The sequence below is a fragment of the Aphelocoma coerulescens genome, assembly GCF_041296385.1.
Source record: "Aphelocoma coerulescens isolate FSJ_1873_10779 chromosome Z unlocalized genomic scaffold, UR_Acoe_1.0 ChrZ, whole genome shotgun sequence".
Classification (NCBI taxonomy): Eukaryota; Metazoa; Chordata; class Aves; order Passeriformes; family Corvidae; genus Aphelocoma; species Aphelocoma coerulescens.
In genome coordinates this window covers 14,358,891-14,378,789 of record NW_027184085.1, presented here as the reverse complement: position 1 = coordinate 14,378,789, position 19,899 = coordinate 14,358,891, and the positions used below count along the sequence as shown (strand labels likewise).

Sequence of the window (19,899 nt, the reverse complement as noted above, 5' to 3'; positions counted from 1 at the left end):
TGAAGTAAATTGACATTAAGGCAGGGGAATAAAACCACTGTAAGAGGAAGATCAGATTTGTGTTCTTTTTAGGTAGTCTCTAAGTACATGGGACCTGATGAGATGCATCCCAAAGTCCTGAGGGAATTGGCTGTTGGAGTTGCCATGCTGCTGTCTGTGATGTTTGAAACTCATGGCAGTCAGGTGAAGTCCCAGGTTACTGGAAACGGGGGAAATGTTGTACCCATTTTTAAGAAGGGTAGAAGGGAGGACCCTGGGAACTACTGACCAGTCAGCCTCCCATCTCTGCCAGGGAAGATGACGAAAGGGATCCTCATGGAAGTTACACTAAGTCACATAGAGGACAGGGAGGTGATTCAAGACAGCCATCACAGCTTCACTGAGGGCAAGTATTTCCTGGCCAACCTAGCAGGCTTCTATGGTGGAGTGACCACATCACTGGACAGGGGATGTCATCTGTGTCGACTTGTATAAAGCCTTTGACATGGCCCCCCACAACATCCTTCTCTCTAAATAAGAGAGATATGGATTTGATGACTTTGGTGAATGATGAATGGCTTGGATAGATATCCAGAGTGTAGTGGTTAACAGCTCAGAGTTCTCCTTATGGACATCAGTGACAAGAGGTGTCCCTCAGATGACTTTTAAAGTTCCATTTCAACCCAAACAGTTGAGTTATTCCATGACCTCTTTGCTATAGTGTTTCTCAACCAAGTATCTCTCTTGGCTTCTCTCCAGGGGGATTTTACTTTATTGCTGATGCATGCTCTGTAGTCCCCTGGTAAATTTTTACAAGATATATAATGTATTTTTCAGTCTACCTTTTCCCTGATGGTTGGCAACCATGGTTCATTGCTGTGGAGTTCTTGTTAAATAAAATATGAGATCAATTGAATGAAAAGTTATCAGTATTACTGGAAACATGAGACTTCTCACAATGTCTGCCTATTTTTAGTGCTGATCAGAACCAGTAAGAGTGCTCCAAGTAACCAAATAAATTTTTGTTTTTAAAGCTAATTTGAGACCACATCAGCGGTATATTGTTTAATATTTTATTTCCTTTGTTAGGAGTTTGGTCTGCAGTTGTTAGTATTTTAGATGTGACATTAAGAGCATGTTTGTGTGAATTTTTTCAACCCAGAGATTACAAAACCATTTGTTCTTTTTCCTATCAATGCAGCTTTTTATTGAAAACTGCAGGTATTTTAAAGTTGACTCTTTTTTTCCCCAGGAATTCTCCTTTCAATGTTTTTCCCCAGGGAAAAGTCTATTTTAGCAAAATGCTTTATGTCAAAACATTCAATTTTCACTCCTATTAATTCTGTCTTGTCTTTAGATTTATGTTAAAGTCTTAATTGCAATATTTAATGCTGTTTCTATATACACAGCTTTTCATTTTTAAATTCAGAAATAGGTCTTGGACTTTATTTTGTGGAAAGGCCAACATTTTGGTTTTGCTTTCTAATATGAAACAAAATCACATTTTGCAATGCGGGAGTCTATCAGAACAGCAGTTCTTGGTTTCAGAATCTTTGCTTTAGAACTATTTAGTACCACAGCAGATATCTAGCACTGAAGCATTCAACCTTTGCCAACTCTTGGTATCACTGGTTATCAAGTGACATCTTTTTCTCTTATTCCTAATATCCATTTTGACTTTGCTCGTGACTATTAGAACCTGCAGTTTTATCTGCCATCTATAAGGTGCATACCACCAGCCAAGCAATGCAGCAGTATTGTTTAGTGTATTAATTAACCTGGTGTGCCTGATAATAAACACTGTAGGAGGATGGAGTTCTTCAAGGAGACTCTATTGTCTAAGTAATACTGTGCCACATTTCAGGGTCCTTTACTTTTTTGCAGGAGAAATAAATCAGAATCTGTCTTTAATTTTTCTCTGAGAAAGTTCAACTGCTTTATTTTGGCTAAATAAAGAAGTTAAATGGCCCAACTACCTTCTCCAGAATCTAAAATTATTTGAACTCAAGGCAGACAACATGTTGGCAGATAGCCTAGAGGTAGTGATTCAGGACTATGCCATGTGGAAGAGTCTGACTCAGCTTTTTGACTGATCTGGATTTTGCTGCCAGTCATGTTATGCTGCCACTGATGGTACCATCTAGACTTTTCAAGATGGTTAGCTTTAAGGTTGAGTTAAAAGGAAAGATTACTATTATTGTTTGATTACAAAATGTGCTAGTAATGAATGCTAAAAAGGGTGTCTCAGAGGTTAACAGAGCTATCTAACAGAATGAAAGAAGCAGATATTATTTCCTCCAATATCTCCCCAAAGCCTTCTCTTCTCTAGGCAGACTAACCCCAGCTCTCTCTCATGCTGTATTCACAGGAGAGGTACTTTAGCTCTCTGATCATCTTTGTGGCCTCCTCTGGATCCACTCCAACAGGTACATGTCTTTCCTGTGCTGAGGACCTCAGAGCTGGACATAGTGCTCCAGGTGGGGTCTCATGAGGACAGAGGGGCATAATGACCTCCCTTGACCTGTGTGTCACACCTGGTATGGCCCGGTGCAGCTGGTAAATAATGCATAATGCAGTTGATAAAGTATTAAGTAGTGTATTAAGTAGTGAAATAGACTTTGGAAATCAGAAATTAAGTTAATTTTTTTAGAAGTACCAGGCTGTAGAAACGGTAGCATTCCTCAAAGATCCTGGTCGTCTTTAATTTTGCCACTAAGGACCTTGAATTCTGTTGTAAAGAATAAGAGAGTTTGCTGATAACACAGAGTAAGAGACTGTCATTTTAACTGAGGAAAGCTGAGGGGTAACATACAGCAAAACCTGGATGCCTGCAGAAGACATGAGATGAAATTCAGTGGCATAAAATGCAGGGTGTGCCGGTTTGGCCAAGTCTAGAAATATATCCTCTGAGAGAAGGCAGGTCACAACCATCCCTCCCCCACCAGGTTTGGGAAAAAAAATTTTCCTCGAAGGAAAGTGAAAGAGATAAAAACTATTTATTTAACAAATACACAGAAAAAGGATAATAATGCTAAATAATAAAACCTCCCGCTCTGCTGAGAGAAACCTGGGAAAACTTCAGAGTCCTTCCATAGATCTCTCTCTCCCCCTTCTTGGAGCTGGGACCAGGTGGTGGGCCCACCTCCAGGGCCAAGGCCTCGATGGAAATTCTTCCTGATGTATTCTGGTGTTGAAACAGTCCAGCAGAGGGAGAAAAAAAGGAAAAAACAAAGTTCCAAGAAAACAAAATTTCCGCTCTCCATCTCTCTCCGGAGAAAGAAAAAAGCGCTGAAAAAAATGGCCGAAAGCAAGCCGTGTGCCTTCCCCACTCTTGCTCTCCTGCCACAGCTGAAAAAAAGTGTCTATCTCTGTGTGACCTTGAACAAGCTACAAACTGCTTTGAAGAAGTTTTCCTCAGTTTTCCTCCTCCCTCTCAGGCTCAGTTTAAAGGCACAGAAAGGCACAAAATTAATTTTCTGGGCATAGGGCAGCGATAGGGGATACACATCACAAAGTCACCCCAAGACACAGGGTCATATTGATGGGAGCATGCTCCTGTAAGACAGGATCTTATCAGCTGGGAATGCCAGGCACGGTAGCTGCTGTAGCATCACCCACGGTTGGCTAAATCTTAGCCCTTGGTGGAAACTGTGTGGAAGAAAGGGTGGTATCCTCTTGTTGTGCACCTAGACATTTACAGCATGCACAGAAAGATGCTGATACTACCATCCGAGGTGTGGGTAGGATATCTTTTTGGATGCTCAGTGCAATTTTGGTCATCCATGTTCTGAGTAGATAAAACTGGCACAGCTGCAGAGAGGGACTATTAACTAGAATAAACAGGGAGTGAATTGCTGAAGACGTCGAGAAAGCTTGTCTTGTTTATCCTGGCACAATGAAGCCTGAGAGGCTCTGTGATTGCCTACTCTCTGTAAATATCATGGGAATAAATACCAGTGAGGGAGAACAGATTAGACTAAGGGCCAGCATTCTTACAAGAGCAACAGGTATACACTGACTAAATAAATTTAAGCTGGAAGTGAGAGAAGGGCTCCCTACAGTGAAGTTTTCCAGCAGTTTTCCAGCTGGAAAAGTGGGAGTGAGAAAACTGACTGCTTTTAAGATGAGCATCATCAGCTTTTGAAAGAGGAACAGAGTTCACTAGTTGGCAAGTTCCTCCCAGACATTCTACAGGAGAATGTCATGGCTGCTAGCCTCCCTTACCAGAGGCAGCTATGCATGGTCTTGTCCATGGCACTTGCTTTGTCACTGGAGATGGGAGGACAGGACCTCACCATGTTCTGCTCCCCACTGGTCTGCTTGTGGGAGCCCTGGGAGCACTCCGGTCTTAAGACATGGGATGGGGACTCCCACCTACGGGTGGGGAAACAGGTGCTCCTGCGGGTTTCATTCATGAGCCCACTGGTTATTGAGAAGTCAGAGAAGTCTGTGTTAGGGGCACAGTTCCCCAAGGTGGGACCACCTTGGCAGAAAGTTAACCTGGTGAGCCTGTCTCCCCCCGCTGTAAAAGAGCACTGTAAAAGAGCAGTGACTATTCTGTAATATCTCCTGGGTACTGTATTTTGGATAATTATAATTGGCATAGTAAAGGGTTTATCATATGAATGCTTTGGGCTTGTTAATTCTAGGTTGTGAGAAAAGTTAAGTAGAAAGAATGAGGAATAGCTCTGGGAAGGCTGCTCCTGGTAAATGATTCACAGCAATGCCCAGGATGCTATTTAGGAGGATAGTGCCTCTGGGATCCAGCTGATTAACAAAGCTGGTTTAGCTGTGGGAGTCCAGAGCTAGAAGCCAGAAGATGTATAAATTATAATAAGCAGCTTAATCCTTCTCTGTGGAAAGATGAAGTAGTTTTTGTGGAGGAGTTAGTAGGTGTGTGCCTGTGGCCCAGGCACCAGGCTGGGGTTGTGGGGCACGAAAGCACTAGAAGTGGCCATGAGAGCAGAGAAATAACCATCCTTATTATATGTGCTGTGTATCCATTTGGTACATGCCTTGCAAGGGAAATGATAAAGCCAGCCTTGGAGATGAAGGCTGGGTGAAGAAAAAAATGAGACACCAGGAAGCAGAAGAAGTGATGCCTCAGGTGGAGAGATGTACAGAGAAGAATTTGTGTGCTAAATGAAATGTGCTGGGAAAACAGAATTGTAAATGTTGTTGATTCTATTTGTCAAATGGGGACTAACTTGAAGACTAGTTGTATTTGAAGAATATATGTTAGAAAACACTTATGAATGATATTTTCTATCTTAGTGTTTCAGAAATATTGAAGTATTTTGACAGTTTTAAGAGACCAAAGAATGAGAAAAGAATGTTTAATTGGCTACGCTGAATATGAGCTACACATTTAATATATTTTTAATTAACTAAAAAACTGTGTGTTCCTATATCATTTTGTTTCCACCATCTAATTTTCTGACTTGTTTTAATCACAACATCATTCAAATCAGAGCTGTAATTATGCCCAATTTCTGTTACTTGGATGTGCTGCCTGAAACCCTTACTACATTCTTTGCTTCTTGCTGTCCAAATAGCAGCAGGGATGAAATACTACTATTTCCCTTTTTTAGAGGTAATTGTTTCTCTTACAATTTTCCATTTAAACTTTGTTAGGTGGATTGCTTCATTGTAGTCTGTTTGCTGAACGTTTCATGAATAAAGCACGTTTTCACCTTTATTCTAAACACTAAGAAAATATTAAACTCCTGGGAACGATGTAAGATGCACCTCTTTACTGCAATTTTCTCTTTTATATATGGTTATTTTCCTTGCATTTTTCACCTTTGCCTTCCATATGAATTATGCTACATATATCTGTCTGAATAGTCTATTGTGGAATATTCTGAACTAGGTACTATGGCAAACAGTTGCCTGCAGATTTGTACTTTTCGGTTGTCTCTGTATTCAATAGCAAAGAATTCAAATATTGTTGAGATTCACTTTCATTTCAAGGTATCTGCAGGAAGAAACAGTTTTGCAGGCTGCACTATTATTCTGAAAAAAAAAAATCCATGTTTTATCTATTTACTTAAGTAATTTAGATTTATTGTAGTAATGATTTCAGTGGAAACTGTACAATGATGTGTGAAATTCTGTTACAAGTTGTATACCAGAGAAATAGTGCTGGCAGTCAGAAGTTTCTTAAATCAACCTTGCCTTCCACCTAGCTGCTCTGCTTTCTCTGCTAGTGTTACATACCTTTTTACTAACTTTTCCTGTTACTCAAAAGTGGGATTTTTGTAACCACTCTGCTAATTCATCTGTGTTCCAAGGCTCTGGGCAGGGCTAAATGCTTTTAAAAATCACCTCTTCTCCTTTGATGTGGTAGATTCTCTTTCATTATTCTCCATGTCAAATTTCAGAGTATTTCCTCTGCGTACTACCTTTTTTTTTTCCTCTCTAAATCTCTGTCTTCATTATTGAATCATTCAAATTTTATATTTTCAAGAATGTGATGTTTTTAACAAGGAAATGAGCCAGCAGCAGCAAGTGAAACTCTGAAATGGTTGCTGAACAGTTCTATACCTTGAGTCCCCAGCTAAGTTCCTCAGCAGGACAGCTCTTTGAAAGGTCCCAGATAACACATGGTGGCAGCTCTTGGAGAAGACATAGCCCTTGGCTGAGTCTGGTGGAGGAAACTTTGGCTGTGAATTGTCTGGTACTGACTACAACATATGCCTGTGACAAAGCAGTTCCGGCTCTGCAGTCAGATTCTAACACCTGATTTGAAAGCTTTAATACAGGTGTAGTGGTTTGGTTTGAAATATCCATTACTTATTTTGCTTCTGTGAGATAAGAATTAGGAGAAAGCAAAACAGGCACAAAACTTAAAAGAATATAAAGAAGTTTATTAACAGACCTAAAAGAAAGAAAAAAAGTCAGACTAAACCTTCAGAACACTTCTCCTTCTCCCACTGACAATGTAAAACGACAACCCTTGAGATTTTCAGTCAGTTTACCGCCTCTATAATAATCTCTTTTTCAGTTCACTTAGGGAGAGGAGTCTCTCTTGCTCGTGCTATGGAGACATCTCCACAAGAGCAGTTCCCTCATGGCTTCAATGTCACAGCGAGACAGCCGCCAGGGTTGGTTCTCTGCTCACATGTGAAAGTCCTGACCTAACAGCTTTCCCCACAACTGTTTTCGAGGGTCCAGTCTTGAGCTACTGGGGTACCATTTTAAGGTTGAGCTGTTCAGAAAGGTTCTCTTCTCCTCTCTCTGGGAGCATCTTCATCTCTAGGAACAGAGGTCTTCTTCCCTGGGAGCAAGGGTTTTCATCACTTTCATCTCTCTCTGTTCAAGCTTCTCATCAAACTACAGCTACTTCAACATTTGCTTATTTCAGCACAGGTACTTCTGCTCACAATTGCAATTTGAACACTCCACCCCCCATCCTTTCATGAAATTACAATGGGTACTTTGATGCACCGTAGTCCATCACCATAGCTTTACAACAGAGTTTCAACTTCTAGGTTTGAAGCATCTCCTCCTTCTCCTCCCTCAGGGTTTCAGCTCTTCCTTCTTCACTGACTTTGGTGTCTGTATGGTGTTTTCTTCACGTGCCTTCACCTTTCCTTATCCTCTGACTCAGGAGAGGATTGATGTCTGCAGGCTTCATCTGTTCTGGAGAATCTTAAGCACTAAGAGAGTTAATCTCACCCAGGCCTTGCAGCTGAAATTTGCCTCTCACTGTTGGTCACATGATCTTTGCTGGGCAGTGGCCTCAGATGAATCTTGGCCGCACTGGGCGAGGGCTGGGCTGGCCGAGCCATGCCACAGGGCTGCGTGCGCGGAACAGGGCTGCAGGGGCTGGCCCACATGGAGCAGGGCCGTGGAGGGAAGAGGGCCGCGGATGGAACAGGGCCGCACAGCTTCAGGGTGGCTGTCTCCCGGCCAGCCCAGCTCACACTGAGGGGGCTGCGCTGGGCATCCAGGGAGTAGAAGTAGCTGAGATCTCAGCCAAGCCGTGCCTTGGCTGACCCAGCTGGGCCATGCCCTGGGCCCCCAGTTATCTGTTCAAAAGCCGGAAGCAAGAGAGCTTTCCCGGGGTTTGTTCGTTCTTAAATGTGGATCACAGAGGCATGTCAAGCTTCTTAAGTGGCTTTAAAAAGTTGCCAATATTCAAACTAGCCAGTTAATTGGTTCTGTCGGGTCTAGAGGAAGCTGTAAGTGCCTCTTTGCAAAAAATCACTTCTGTGGCTGATGGAGCTCTCTTTAACTAAAAACCCAAACTATGCTAAACCATGACAAGAGAGATTCAAGTGTAATGGGTATATGAGTGTCGGGGTCCCTCCCCCACCATGTAGCCCTGGGAAGAGGGGCCCTGAGGGCACAGACACACGGGGTTTCCCTGCCCCTGGTCAGCCTCGTTCCCCATTGGTTGGTTTGTGTTCCCCTGCGCGGGCAAAAAGGACCCTCGGGTCCTGACTGCAGCAGTTCCTCTGCAGAGCCCGGCCATGCGGCTGGGGAAATAAACATCTCTGAAACATCTAGCAAGAATCGGTCCATAGATATTTCTTTCCCACGGGACTCCTGGTTTGATATAGGCGTTACAGTATCCTCACTGCAACATAATGGTGGAGAATTGTGAGCAGAACGATTCCCCGATCCCTAAGCGACTGATATGTGTGAGTAAACTCTGGAAGCTTTGGATTCCTCTTCTTCGTTTTGTTTTGCTATTCCATATCTAAACTATGGAGGAACCGTGGGAAGACTCTTGGCTTTCAGCGCTGCATACGGACATTTATCTTAAACTTAAAATGATTCTTGAACAACGATTTGTAAATTTTAGCTTGATTCAAGCTCAGAAAGAACTGAAACACTTCCTGGCATGGTTGTTTAAGAACTTTTTCTATGTTTCTTGGGATTTAATTCTTACCAAGAGCTTTTGGAAGACCGTTTGGACCCAGTTAATATTTGAGTCAAAATATATGCCGATGGAAGAATATTTTCGTGAATATTATTTAATTACCGAGACTGTTGAGCAATGTCAGCTGTGTCCTGGTGAAGGGAAGCCTGGCTCAGGGACCGTGCGACCCCGGCCACGTGCACTGAGCACTCTGCAAGCAGCAGCGAGACAATTCCCACGCGCGGGTGGAGCGATGCGAGCTGCAGTGTCAGTGGCGGAGCGAGGCGCGGCAGGAGCGGCGGGACCCGGCAGTGCCCGCCCGGCCCCGCGCAGCGCGTGGTGGAGCGAGCCCCGTGAGCGCCCGAATGAGAGGGGCGGCGCGTGGGCTGGTGGCGGTGGCGGTAGAGCGGAGCCGTGCCCAGCCGGAACGCGCGCTGGAGCAGAGTGCGGAGGGGTCATCGCTCGGGGGGCCCGCCGAGATGCAGCGCCTGGCAGTGGCAACGCAGCTGAGAGCAGAGGAGGCGACACACGGAGAACGGAGCGGCGCGGCCCGGCCCATGTGGCCCCGAACGTGACCCTGGGAAAAGCACGCCAGAACCAGCAGCCCCCACAGTTCCAACACGGGAGCGACCGAAAGGGAGAGCAAAGACTCAGCGAGACAGAAAGCAGCAGCCACTCAGAAAAAGGAAAAGACCATAGTAGCTAAGATCTTAGGGACAGTGAAATGGTATAATGTTAAACAAAATTATGGTTTTATAACAAGGTGTGACAACCAGCAAGACATATTCGTGCATAGAACTGCTATTAAAAAGAATAACCCTGAAAAATGCATCCCAAGCTTGGGAGATGGAGAGGTGGTGGAATTCAAAATTATACGAGGTAGAAAAGGGTTACAAGCATCGCAGGTCACTGGGCCTGATGGTGTTCCTGTGAAAGGCAGTATATATGCAAGAAATCGTAGTCATGTTAGACAATATCTCCATTGTAAACCCCCCCTACTGTCTCCCTTTCCTAATCCCACCTTTCCCTTTTACCCTATGTCCTATTACCCCCAGTGTATTCCCAATCCGTATTTCCATCCATGATTTCCCTCACAAAACCATGCCTTTGCCAATTGTTTCCCCAAAAATCCCTTTCTGATGTCGATGGGGGGATGAAAAGGGGGAGGAAAGAAATTAAACCCTCTCCTGCCTCAGTTTCCCCACAAAGCATGCTCAGAGAGTTCTGTCTCCCTTCTGTCAGCCCTAAGATGTTCCATAGAAGCTGTTTGGACATTTAAAGACTCAGGAGGGTGGCTTGTTTTGTTTTGAAACTGTTTTTGTTATGTTTATCCAGTTGTCTTCATTCTCCTTTTACTAAAATAAAACGGGTGAAATGTCGGGGTCCCTCCCCCGCCATGTAGCCCTGGGAAGAGGGGCCCTGAGGGCACAGACACACGGGGTTTCCCTGCCCCTGGTCAGCCTCGTTCCCCATTGGTTGGTTTGTGTTCCCCTGCGTGGGCAAAAAGGACCCTCGGGTCCTGACTGCAGCAGTTCCTCGGCAGAGCCCGGCCATGCAGCTGGGGAAATAAACATCTCTGAAACATCTAGCAAGAATCCGTATATATATATTTCTTTCCCACGGGACTCCTGGTTTGATATAGGCGTGTTGCAGTATCCCCACTGCAACATATGAGTAAATCATGACTCTTTTTTTAAAGAACTAGAAGATGGGGGAGGAAAAAAACCCAAACTTGTAGCTGTTCCCTTGATTGGTGACAGATATTTTGTTCTGTAGAGCAGAGGTTTTCTGTTTCACAGAAAGGGGAATAAGTTCCAATTCCTATTTCCATATCCATGCATATTGTCACTTACGTGAATTTCTTAATGTTTCTTGAACAGTCAGATTTCTGCGTGGAACTGGGAGCAGGACAAACTGTCTCAAGCAGTTAAAATATGCCTTGTCCAGGTGCCTGTGTAAAGGAGTGTTCAGGTTTTGTGTTTGTGCTACAAGAGGTTGAAAGGAATGATGACTGAACGCCACTCTGACCTCCCTGATCACCACTCTGTGATCTCCAAGAGATAACTGATTAACATAGAATCATAGGATGGTCTGTGTTGCAAGCAACCTATTAAAGGTATCTTATGCCAGACCCTGCCATGGGCAGGGACAACTTCCACTAGACTTGGTTGCTCAAAACCCCATCCAAACTGGACTTGAACACTTCCAGGGATGGGGCATCCATGACTTCTCTGGGCAACCTGTTTCCATGCCTCACCACCCTCAAGGTAAAGAATTTCTTCTTAATCTAAACCTGCTCTCTTTCAGTTTGAAGACATTCCTCATGTCCTATCACTACCCGTCCTTGTGAAAAGTCCCTCTTCAGCTTTCCTGTAGGCCTCATTTAGGTACTAGAGGATGCTCTATGGTCTCCCTCTCTTTTCTTCATGCTGAACAATCCCAATTCTCTCAGACTGTGTTCATAGGAGAGATACTCCAGCCTTCTGCTTCAGCCCATCATCTTCATGGCCTCCTCTGGACTTATTCCAACAGGTTAATTTCCTTCTTATTTTGGGGGCTCCAGAGCTGGATGCAGCAGTCCAGGTGGGGTTTCAGCGGAGCTGAGGGGCGGAATCCCCTCCATCAGCCAGCTGGCCACACTACTCTGGATGCAGCCCAGGTTGGCTTTCTGGGCTGCAAGTGCACATTACTGGGTCATGTTGAGCTTCTTATCCACCAGCACCCCCAAGTGCATCCCTGCCGTACTTCTCTCAATCCCATCAGCCCCCAGCCGGGGGGTTGCCCTGACCCATGTGCAGGACCTTGCATTTGACCTTGAACTCCATGAAGTTTGCACAGACCTGCCTCTCAAGCCTGTCAGGTTCCCCCTGGATGCCATCCCTTCCCTCCCATGTGTTGACTGCCCCACGCAGCTCAGTGTCATCAGCAAACTTGCTGAGAGTGCCTTCAATCCCACTGTCCATGTGACCAGCAAAGATGTTGAACAGCACCAGTCCCCATACCAACCCTTGGGGAACACCACTTTATACAGCTTTCCATCTGGGCATTAAGACGTTGACCACAGTTCTTTACGTGTGACTATCCAGACAATTCCTTATCCACCAAGTGATCCATCCACCAAATCCATGTCTCTTCAATTTAAAGACAAGGATATCATGACCATGTCAAATGCTATGCACAACTCCAGATTAGAGATGCAGCTGATAAGCTTCTCTAATTTGATCTGCTGAACCACTGAGAAAAACCAGCCTTTGAACAGAGACATCCTCATAGCAAGTAGTATTTTTGCTTTCAATCCATAGACTATTGTGTATTTTCTATATTAGGGTAACTACATGTTTTACAAGGTCTCTCAGTCATAATGTAAAAGATAAATGCCATATTTTGTATGGCAGCAGCTCAAACTTTTAGCTCTGGCTTTGCCACTTCAATTCCCTACTGCATTAACCAAGAGAATAGCCAAAATGCTAATCTCCTTAATGAGATCTTTTATACTTCAGAGTCCACTGAGTCCTTTTCCTACTGCCTGCATTCCTAATGCTATTAGTTAATGTTCTAAGAGCAATGGCTAAAAACAGGGAATCAGGGAAAAATGGGATGCTGAACATTAATTACCTCCAGAAACCACCATTTGCTGCTATTAAATATCCCATTGCATTTTTGTACAAGATGTACGTTTAAAAAATTTGGCTGAACTGGTTTTTGAAGGGAGGGCAGGAATATTGCTTTTGAGCTCATTTCTGCCTCCCTTTATAAATAAAACCCAGAAAGGCAACACCAGTTCAATCAGAGAATGAAGACATTTGGCCCTTGGTGACACTGCAGAGTATGCTGCTAAGATAATTACATTGAAAGATGAATCTGACCCCAGCATGCTTGTCTGTGTCATGTGTATAGATGCATTTCCAAATTGTATAAAGCAACTGAGGATGACTGAATTAAAGACAAGTTTTCCAGAAGAATAAATTGAAGGTTGTTAGATACAACTGTAGGTAGTTCTTGCAACAGGGCAGCTCATGTGCAGTAGTGTTAATTCAGAATCCAGGGAAAGAAATTCCCACCCAATGCTGCCCAGATTTTATGGTTTGAGTCAGTCTGACCTTGGTGGTGCCAATTTTATGACAATGCTACTGCTGCCTAAAGAGGACCCTAGGGGTGTGGAAGTGCATCTGAGGAGTTCCAGCCTTTTTGTGCTGAGCTCATGTAAATCTCTGTGCTTGAGTTAATTTGATCCTTGTTTGTCACATTTCAACAGTTAGGAAGGACCTGTTACAAACTAAAACTTGTCAATGAATTAGGGACAGAGGGAGAGCAAAACCACTTGTTTTGTTTCTGTTAATTCAGACCATTTCCATGTGCTGTATTAACTTTGTCTGTACATGTCTATTAGCACAGCTGAGAGAATTGTAAATTTTGATCAGGAAGTAGAAATAAATAGCTGGCATATAAAAGTGGAGGACCTTATAAACTAGTTTTACCATAGAGAAAATTATGGTAGAATGATGTAGTGTGGAATGGTACCTAAGGCTTATCGTTCACAGGGGAAGTTATTTGCAGATGCAGAGTAAATCTTTAGCAGGAGCAGAGTGAGGGCATGGTGAACGCCCTTGAGCAGCGTGCTGTAATGCCATTATTTCTGGGTACTCCCATTGAAGCTAATGAGGATGCATAAGGATATCTGTATAGTGGTGCTCTGAATTCAGAGAAAGGTTGTGACATCTCCCTCACTGGGGGCTTGTAAATAGATTAAATTGAACATTTACCAGGAGTGATTTGTATCACTGATCTTTGTGTAGTTGATCCTGTTCAGGGTGGGCTGGATGAACGTGAATGGCTTTTCAAAGTTCTTTCCAGTAGTGATTTTCATGCTTCAGTGACACACGGGAAATCCACTGCTCCCACTGAAGCAGTGAATTCTCAGCATCCTTGAAAAGCCAAGGTGAGCATATGCTGAATTACAGCTCTGAAATTTGGTGTTCTTGCAAACAGTGATAAAATTGAACAGAGAGGGGGGAAGTTAAGGAGTATAGGGATTCTGATTCAGGCTCGTGTAAGCACAGCCTCCTGCAGACGAGTGCTGGTTTTGTTCAGCAGTAACACCTATTTGCAGAAGACTGCAGGGAGTAGGGTGTGTGCTTCGCTGGAGAGGGAAGAAATGCCACGTCAGTTTGCCCTGTACAAGGAGACCTGCTGCAGTTCTCACTGGTGTTACTGGTAACGGGCACTTAATGCTTGGCAGCATCACGCCCTGTGAATGGGACCAATTTCTCACTGTGGATTAGGTTGTACTGACTCCCTGCACTCCAGAAGAAAACCTGTTCTGTGCCTTTAATGATCAAACGCTCATTAAATAGTGAATAGACACTCTGTTTTGTGTTTGAGTGGCTGCTTTTCCTTCTCCTCTCCCGTGAAAGCTCTGCGGAGAGGAGCGGCTGTTGCGCCATGGGAGGTCCTGTCTTAGAACACAGCTGTCATTAGTCTTCTGTCACATTGTCAGGCTTTCATGACTCAGGCATTAAAAAAACAGATAACCAACCCTCTTTCTGAACTAAAATAGCCTAAGAACAGTTTTTAAAAAGCAAATTTTAATACAGCTAATTAGATCATATTTTCTTTCTGAAAGCTTTTAATGGGACTCACGATTTTACTGCTTGAACTGAAGCTACTTGGATGCTTAATTATTATTTATTAAACAAAATTCAATACCACTGAAGTCACTTGAGAGCTTTGATAGATTTAAAAAAAAGAAGAAATACATCTTGAATACTCAGTAGCTTTAAAAAGGACAATGCCTGTTTTGTAGCTGAGGTCAGTATTTCTCAGCAGAGCTCCTTTAATACATCAGAAAATGGTTCCTGAAAGAAGAGAACAACTTAAAAATAAATATGTGCACATTTCTGCCTATATGAGCAAGCAAGCAGAACAGGGAAAATAGAGGTAATAAAAGAAGTGTCAAAGCTGAGCCTAGATTTTACTATGTTGTAAATGAAAATCTTTGTAGCAATGCTATATGAGAAAGTACATAGCTCCTCACGAAAAAAAAAAAGGCTGAAAATGGTGATGTGAGGCATGTTTGCAGTCATGATGTAAACTGTCCTGATACCCAGGTCATGCCCAAATTATGAGTACCTCTGACTGATATAGTGAGATACTACCTGGAGATAAAAGCTTAGGTCTCAGAAGAAATACATAAGCCACATAAGTATCTCTGTGTGGCTTTGCACAGTCCAGCATAGGTAGGTCCCTATCACCCACATCTCCTCCACTTTCTCCTTTCTCATGCAGTCTTTGGCAGATGGAAAGGCTGCTCCAGAAGCTGCTGGGCATCACGGGTGGTGGATTGGATCTGTCTGCTTATGCAGAGGGGCAGTGATGGTGGCTGGGGCTGGACCACAGCCCTTCCTGTGAGGTCCTTCCACATCAGTCAGTCACATGGCTTTACTCCCACCATCCTGGTAGTGAGGGGCAGCAGTCTGGTACCTCCTAGTTTCCAGTTAGCAAAAAGAAATTAGATCCTCTACATATGCTTTCACGCCAGAAAATTTATCACCAAGATTACTGATCTTAATCCATGCTCAAACCCAGGTAACATGCCATTCCCCTCCTTCCCTGCCAGTGCTCAAGCCCCCCAGCCCTGTGTCTTTGCACTCTCTACACTACTGGTACCACTATCTCCTCTGCTTCCACCAGGGATGTGGAAAAGCAAGTTGACTTCCGATGCTGCTTTGTGGGGCAGTGCTGCACTGGCCTGGCAGGGTTGGATCTGTGAAACTCCAACCTAGGTCAGAGGAGCTGCAGCAGGATGAAAAAAGTGCCTCAGGTAGTGAAATAAGAGGAGAGGACTTCTCTCTTTCTTCTGGCACAGGTCTTGCAGAGGAGCACACCTACTCTCCTCCCTGGCTCTAAGCAAAGACAAGCAGCATCTTCTGTGCATGTGGCTCTGGGTTACGTAGTGGCTTTGGAACCCGCAGGGGTTAGAAATTATTCCTTTTGAGAACTGGGATTGTGGCTATAAGGGCTGGACTGTACCAGCCGTGGGAGGCACCTTAAAGCATGGATATTCTCCATAGGAGAGCCAGGACTTGCCTAACACAGAGGCAGTGATGCTCTTCGGGTTCGCAGGCTGAGAGGCTTGTGTGTAGATGCTTGTGCATAAAATCATTCCTTACCAACCTAGCAAGATGGATTGGGTTTGCGTGGCATGGTTTTGGTAGCAAGAGGTGCTATAGGGTGGCTTCTGTGAGAAGTTTCTAGAAGCTTCCCCCATGTTTGACAGAGAACCACACAAGAATATCTATGAAGACCACGGTACATACTGGGCTTTTGTGAGCTCAGTCATGTAGGTGGTTTGTTCTCCTGACTAAAACCCTTGGTGAGAACAATCACTAGTTTGAGGCACAATTTGGAAATTACAAGGCAGGGTGAACAAGGTTTGTACTGCTATCACAAAGTCACCCTGAGGACTATTAAAGCAGGCTTATTCTAATAATTATTGTGAGCGTGTGACATATTTGTGCTGAAACAGAGCAACATGAGGTTTCTTAGAGTCATTGGTGTAATCCACTTTCAAGATGGCACTAGGGGAGGAAGATGATCCATATAGTTTTTGTATTAATTTCTGTCAGAGCTACAGAGCCTAGATCAAATCTTTAAGGTCAGTGGAATCTTTTCTTCAGCTATCTCTTTTTTACAGGATTGTGTTATTTGGTTTTGCTATGGAAATAAGCTTTTTGTTTGATAATGTGATTCATTTCTGACTTATCTTTAAATGCTCTCTAGTCTCATCAACAAAAGATTTCCGTGACTTTATCTAGCAATTTATGTGTGAGCAGGGGGTCATGCAACTGTGTTCTGTGTGAAATATCAGTAAAACAAAAATAACCCGTTCAACTAACCAAGCCAACTGCAGATGAAAAGGCAAGGCAGGCTAACTTAAGATAAAGCACTAATCAAAAGGAGGCATGACTGTTTGGTGGAGTCTGACTTACTAAGATCACATTAAGAAAGGAAAACAGTATTTCAGTCAATATGGGTAAGTGTATGGATGGCAAACTCTATGGCGTAAAGAAAGAATTACATCAGAACTAGCTTCAGAACAAGTAAAAGACACCAAAATAAGTAAATTATGCCTCAAGGGGGAGTAAAATATCAAGGTCATCAACTTACACAGAAAGAAGGAAGGAAAAATATGTGCCCACCTACAATGAATCAGTTCACCTTTAAACCTGAAACTCCTTGGGCTTAAATAGGATGGTATTAAATACAAAAGTAACATACTGCCATCTCGTAAGTTCAACCTGGTATCTCTGTGCAGAGTTCAACAGTACCTTTCACATGTGAAGGTGCAGTGGAGTTTACAGCTGCTCTGAGCTGCCTTTTATCACCTTGGTGGTCTGTGCTGTTCTGCTGAGATCTGTCTGATTGCTTGCAGATCTTTTCAAGCACTCCAGGCATTGCTGGGTATTTAACACCTGACCTGTGCTCTGTTACAGTTCTACAGAGTGCAGCTTTTCAGGATTACATAAACTTAAATCTGAAGGTGCTGGCTGGGTTCACAAACAGCAGAATGCTTGAATTTGGTTTTATGGACTGCTGTGCATAGAAGTGCTTCAGTCATACTGAATCAATGACTGAAATAAAATGTATTGCTTATATGTGAATCTCACAGATTCAAGTACATTTTGGTGAAATAAAGCCTTAGGATTCTCCTGTGAAATCATAGGAATAATTTTAGCTGCTTGGGTTTTATTCTGTATTAAATTATTTTTAAAACTGACTGATTCTAGTAGCCACTGACAAGTACAATCTCTGTCTGCTAATAGTTCTTTTCTTTAGATCTGTTTTCCCAAAGCTTTTGAGAGAATTAGGTTCAACATATTCAGCTTCATTTAGATTACTGTCAGACCAAAATTTTCTGTGTACCTTGTGTCTGTGCAAAAGGCTGCACAATATGCTGTTTTAGGGGAAATCACATATTTATAGATCTTAGAGCAAAGGGAGAACACAATGTTCATCTAAACTGACTGCAGCCCTGCCCAGACCTTAGGTTCTTTTATTTAACTCAGCAGCTTGAGGTTGACCAGGAGTATAATTTTGGAACTATACCCAGGCTTGATTTAAAGACTCAAAGTGCTGCACAGTTTGTCACAGTCATTGGGATTTTGTACCAATGGTCAATTACCCTTTCTCTGAAAAATGCCCTTTCTCTGAAAAATGTGTACCTTATTTTTTTGGAACTCTGGTAACTTCTTTCATCTAAAGACTGGATTTTGCTGCTTGGCAGCCTCAGCAGGACTAAGGAGCCTTTTATTTTTCTTATAGATATTTGTTGTTAGTTTGTATTTTCACAGAAAAATATCAGAAAAATTTCTTTATACTCAGAAACAGTTAGGCAGATATCTTTTATACCCCAGTATTCCTGTGCTAAGGATTTGACATAATTAAAATGCGCCATCTTAGAAAAGAGTTTATGTGACTATGGTGCTTTTTACTTCAGTTACTAACTATGGATTTCTGATTAATTAATTCATGACTCGGGTATCAAAACTGGTGAAGAAAGAGTTTTTGGTATATGCTGTACTTCTACTGTAGGAATCATGGTTGCTTCTGTGTTCCTCAAAAATACTATTTTCAACATTTCCTTGAGTGTGTCAAACATGCTTTGCAAATGGCTTGAGTTCTCAGTGGCTTGTTTTTCCATAAACAATTTCCTTGGAGTCATATGGCGAGATGATATCAAAAAGTATCTGGTCCATTCCCTTGTGCCTAGGCAAAATCAGTAATTACTCTGAGCCTGCATGATCTTCCTTCCATTCTTTTCTACTGAGAAGTTAAAGTACAATCAACATATTATTTCCTCAGAGAATGAAAATTTAAAAGAGTTTTTAAAAAGCTTGAGCAGTAACCTGTATCCTGTCTGACTTGGTTTCTTTCCTTTAGAAACGAAGTAAGATCAGTTGGAGTCGCTGTCAGTAAATCCTGCCTCGATGCATTTGTCTTGCTGATTTATGAGTAATTATTGTTCCTCTTCTCTCCTTAGGGCTCTTCCTGCAATGATGGAGTGGGTCCGAACTCAGAAAGCAGGAGAAAGTGGTGTGAATATTATCACTGCAGATTTTGTAGAACTTGGTGACTTTATCAGCACAGTCATAAAGCTCAACTATGCTCTGGATGAATGTGAAGATGACACTACTTGATAATACTGTGATATGTGTGTTGTTGCATTATTCAGAATTTGAAAAAAAGATTGTATTCTAAAAGGATTATATTGTAGAACACTCATTTTCTTGTAACACACTGAGGTGTTTAGGGCTTTAGTGGGTGGGCATAAGGGAAATGTTTTCATCATTTATGATCATTTTTCATATTTGTGTTTCATGTGAAGAGCAAAACTAAACATGTTTACAGTGTTTGATAAAAGAAGGCCATTTACAGGTTCTCCATGAGGTACCAAATGTGATTCATGTGTCTTCTGTGGTTATGAACAGTGCCAAGAAATTTGTTGTTTTCAGAGCAAGGGGATGTATATATTGTCCTCTTCCTGCTCAGAGCAGGATTCTTGGTGGTGTGAGCATTGCAGCAGGAGACTGAGGACAGTATATCTGGCATGAAAATTTTAAGCTGCTACATTTCATCTGTTAGGTGGTTTAACTGATCACATTTATCAATGAGCTGCAGGTTTAAATGCCTTTGTGATGTAAATCCAAAGTCATGCTTCTAACACGTGCATAATCAGTGGACAGTAAATATGATGTACTGTGTAGCTTGCACAAAGCACAGACTAAATCCTGCTTGTTTTTCATTCTCAAAATGGGGTTCTCCAATGTCTCTGCCTCAGGTCAAGCCAGCAGATGTGTGATACTGGCCTAACTCTAACTGTAATCACAGAATGGCCTGGGTTGGACCCTTAAACATCATCTAGTTCCAACTGCCTGGCTGGGGGCAGGACATCTTTCACTAGATCAGGTTGCTCAGAGCTCCATCCAGCCTAGCTTTGAACACTTCCAGGTGTGGGGTATCCATGACTTCTCTTGGCAACATGTTCTAGTGCC

At 42.9% G+C, this 19,899-nt stretch overlaps 1 protein-coding gene across 1 annotated transcript in view; it reads left to right on the top strand.

Moving 5' to 3' along the window:
• PLCXD3 (phosphatidylinositol specific phospholipase C X domain containing 3) overlaps positions 1-19,425 on the top strand; it is an 81,197-nt gene extending 61,772 nt beyond the window's left edge. The window contains exon 3 of the mRNA XM_069001677.1: positions 18,888-19,425. Coding sequence (XP_068857778.1) covers positions 18,888-19,044 — 157 coding nt within the window. The 3' untranslated portion in view covers positions 19,045-19,425. The remainder of the gene's footprint in view (positions 1-18,887) is intronic.
• The last annotated feature ends 474 nt before the right edge of the window (positions 19,426-19,899 follow it).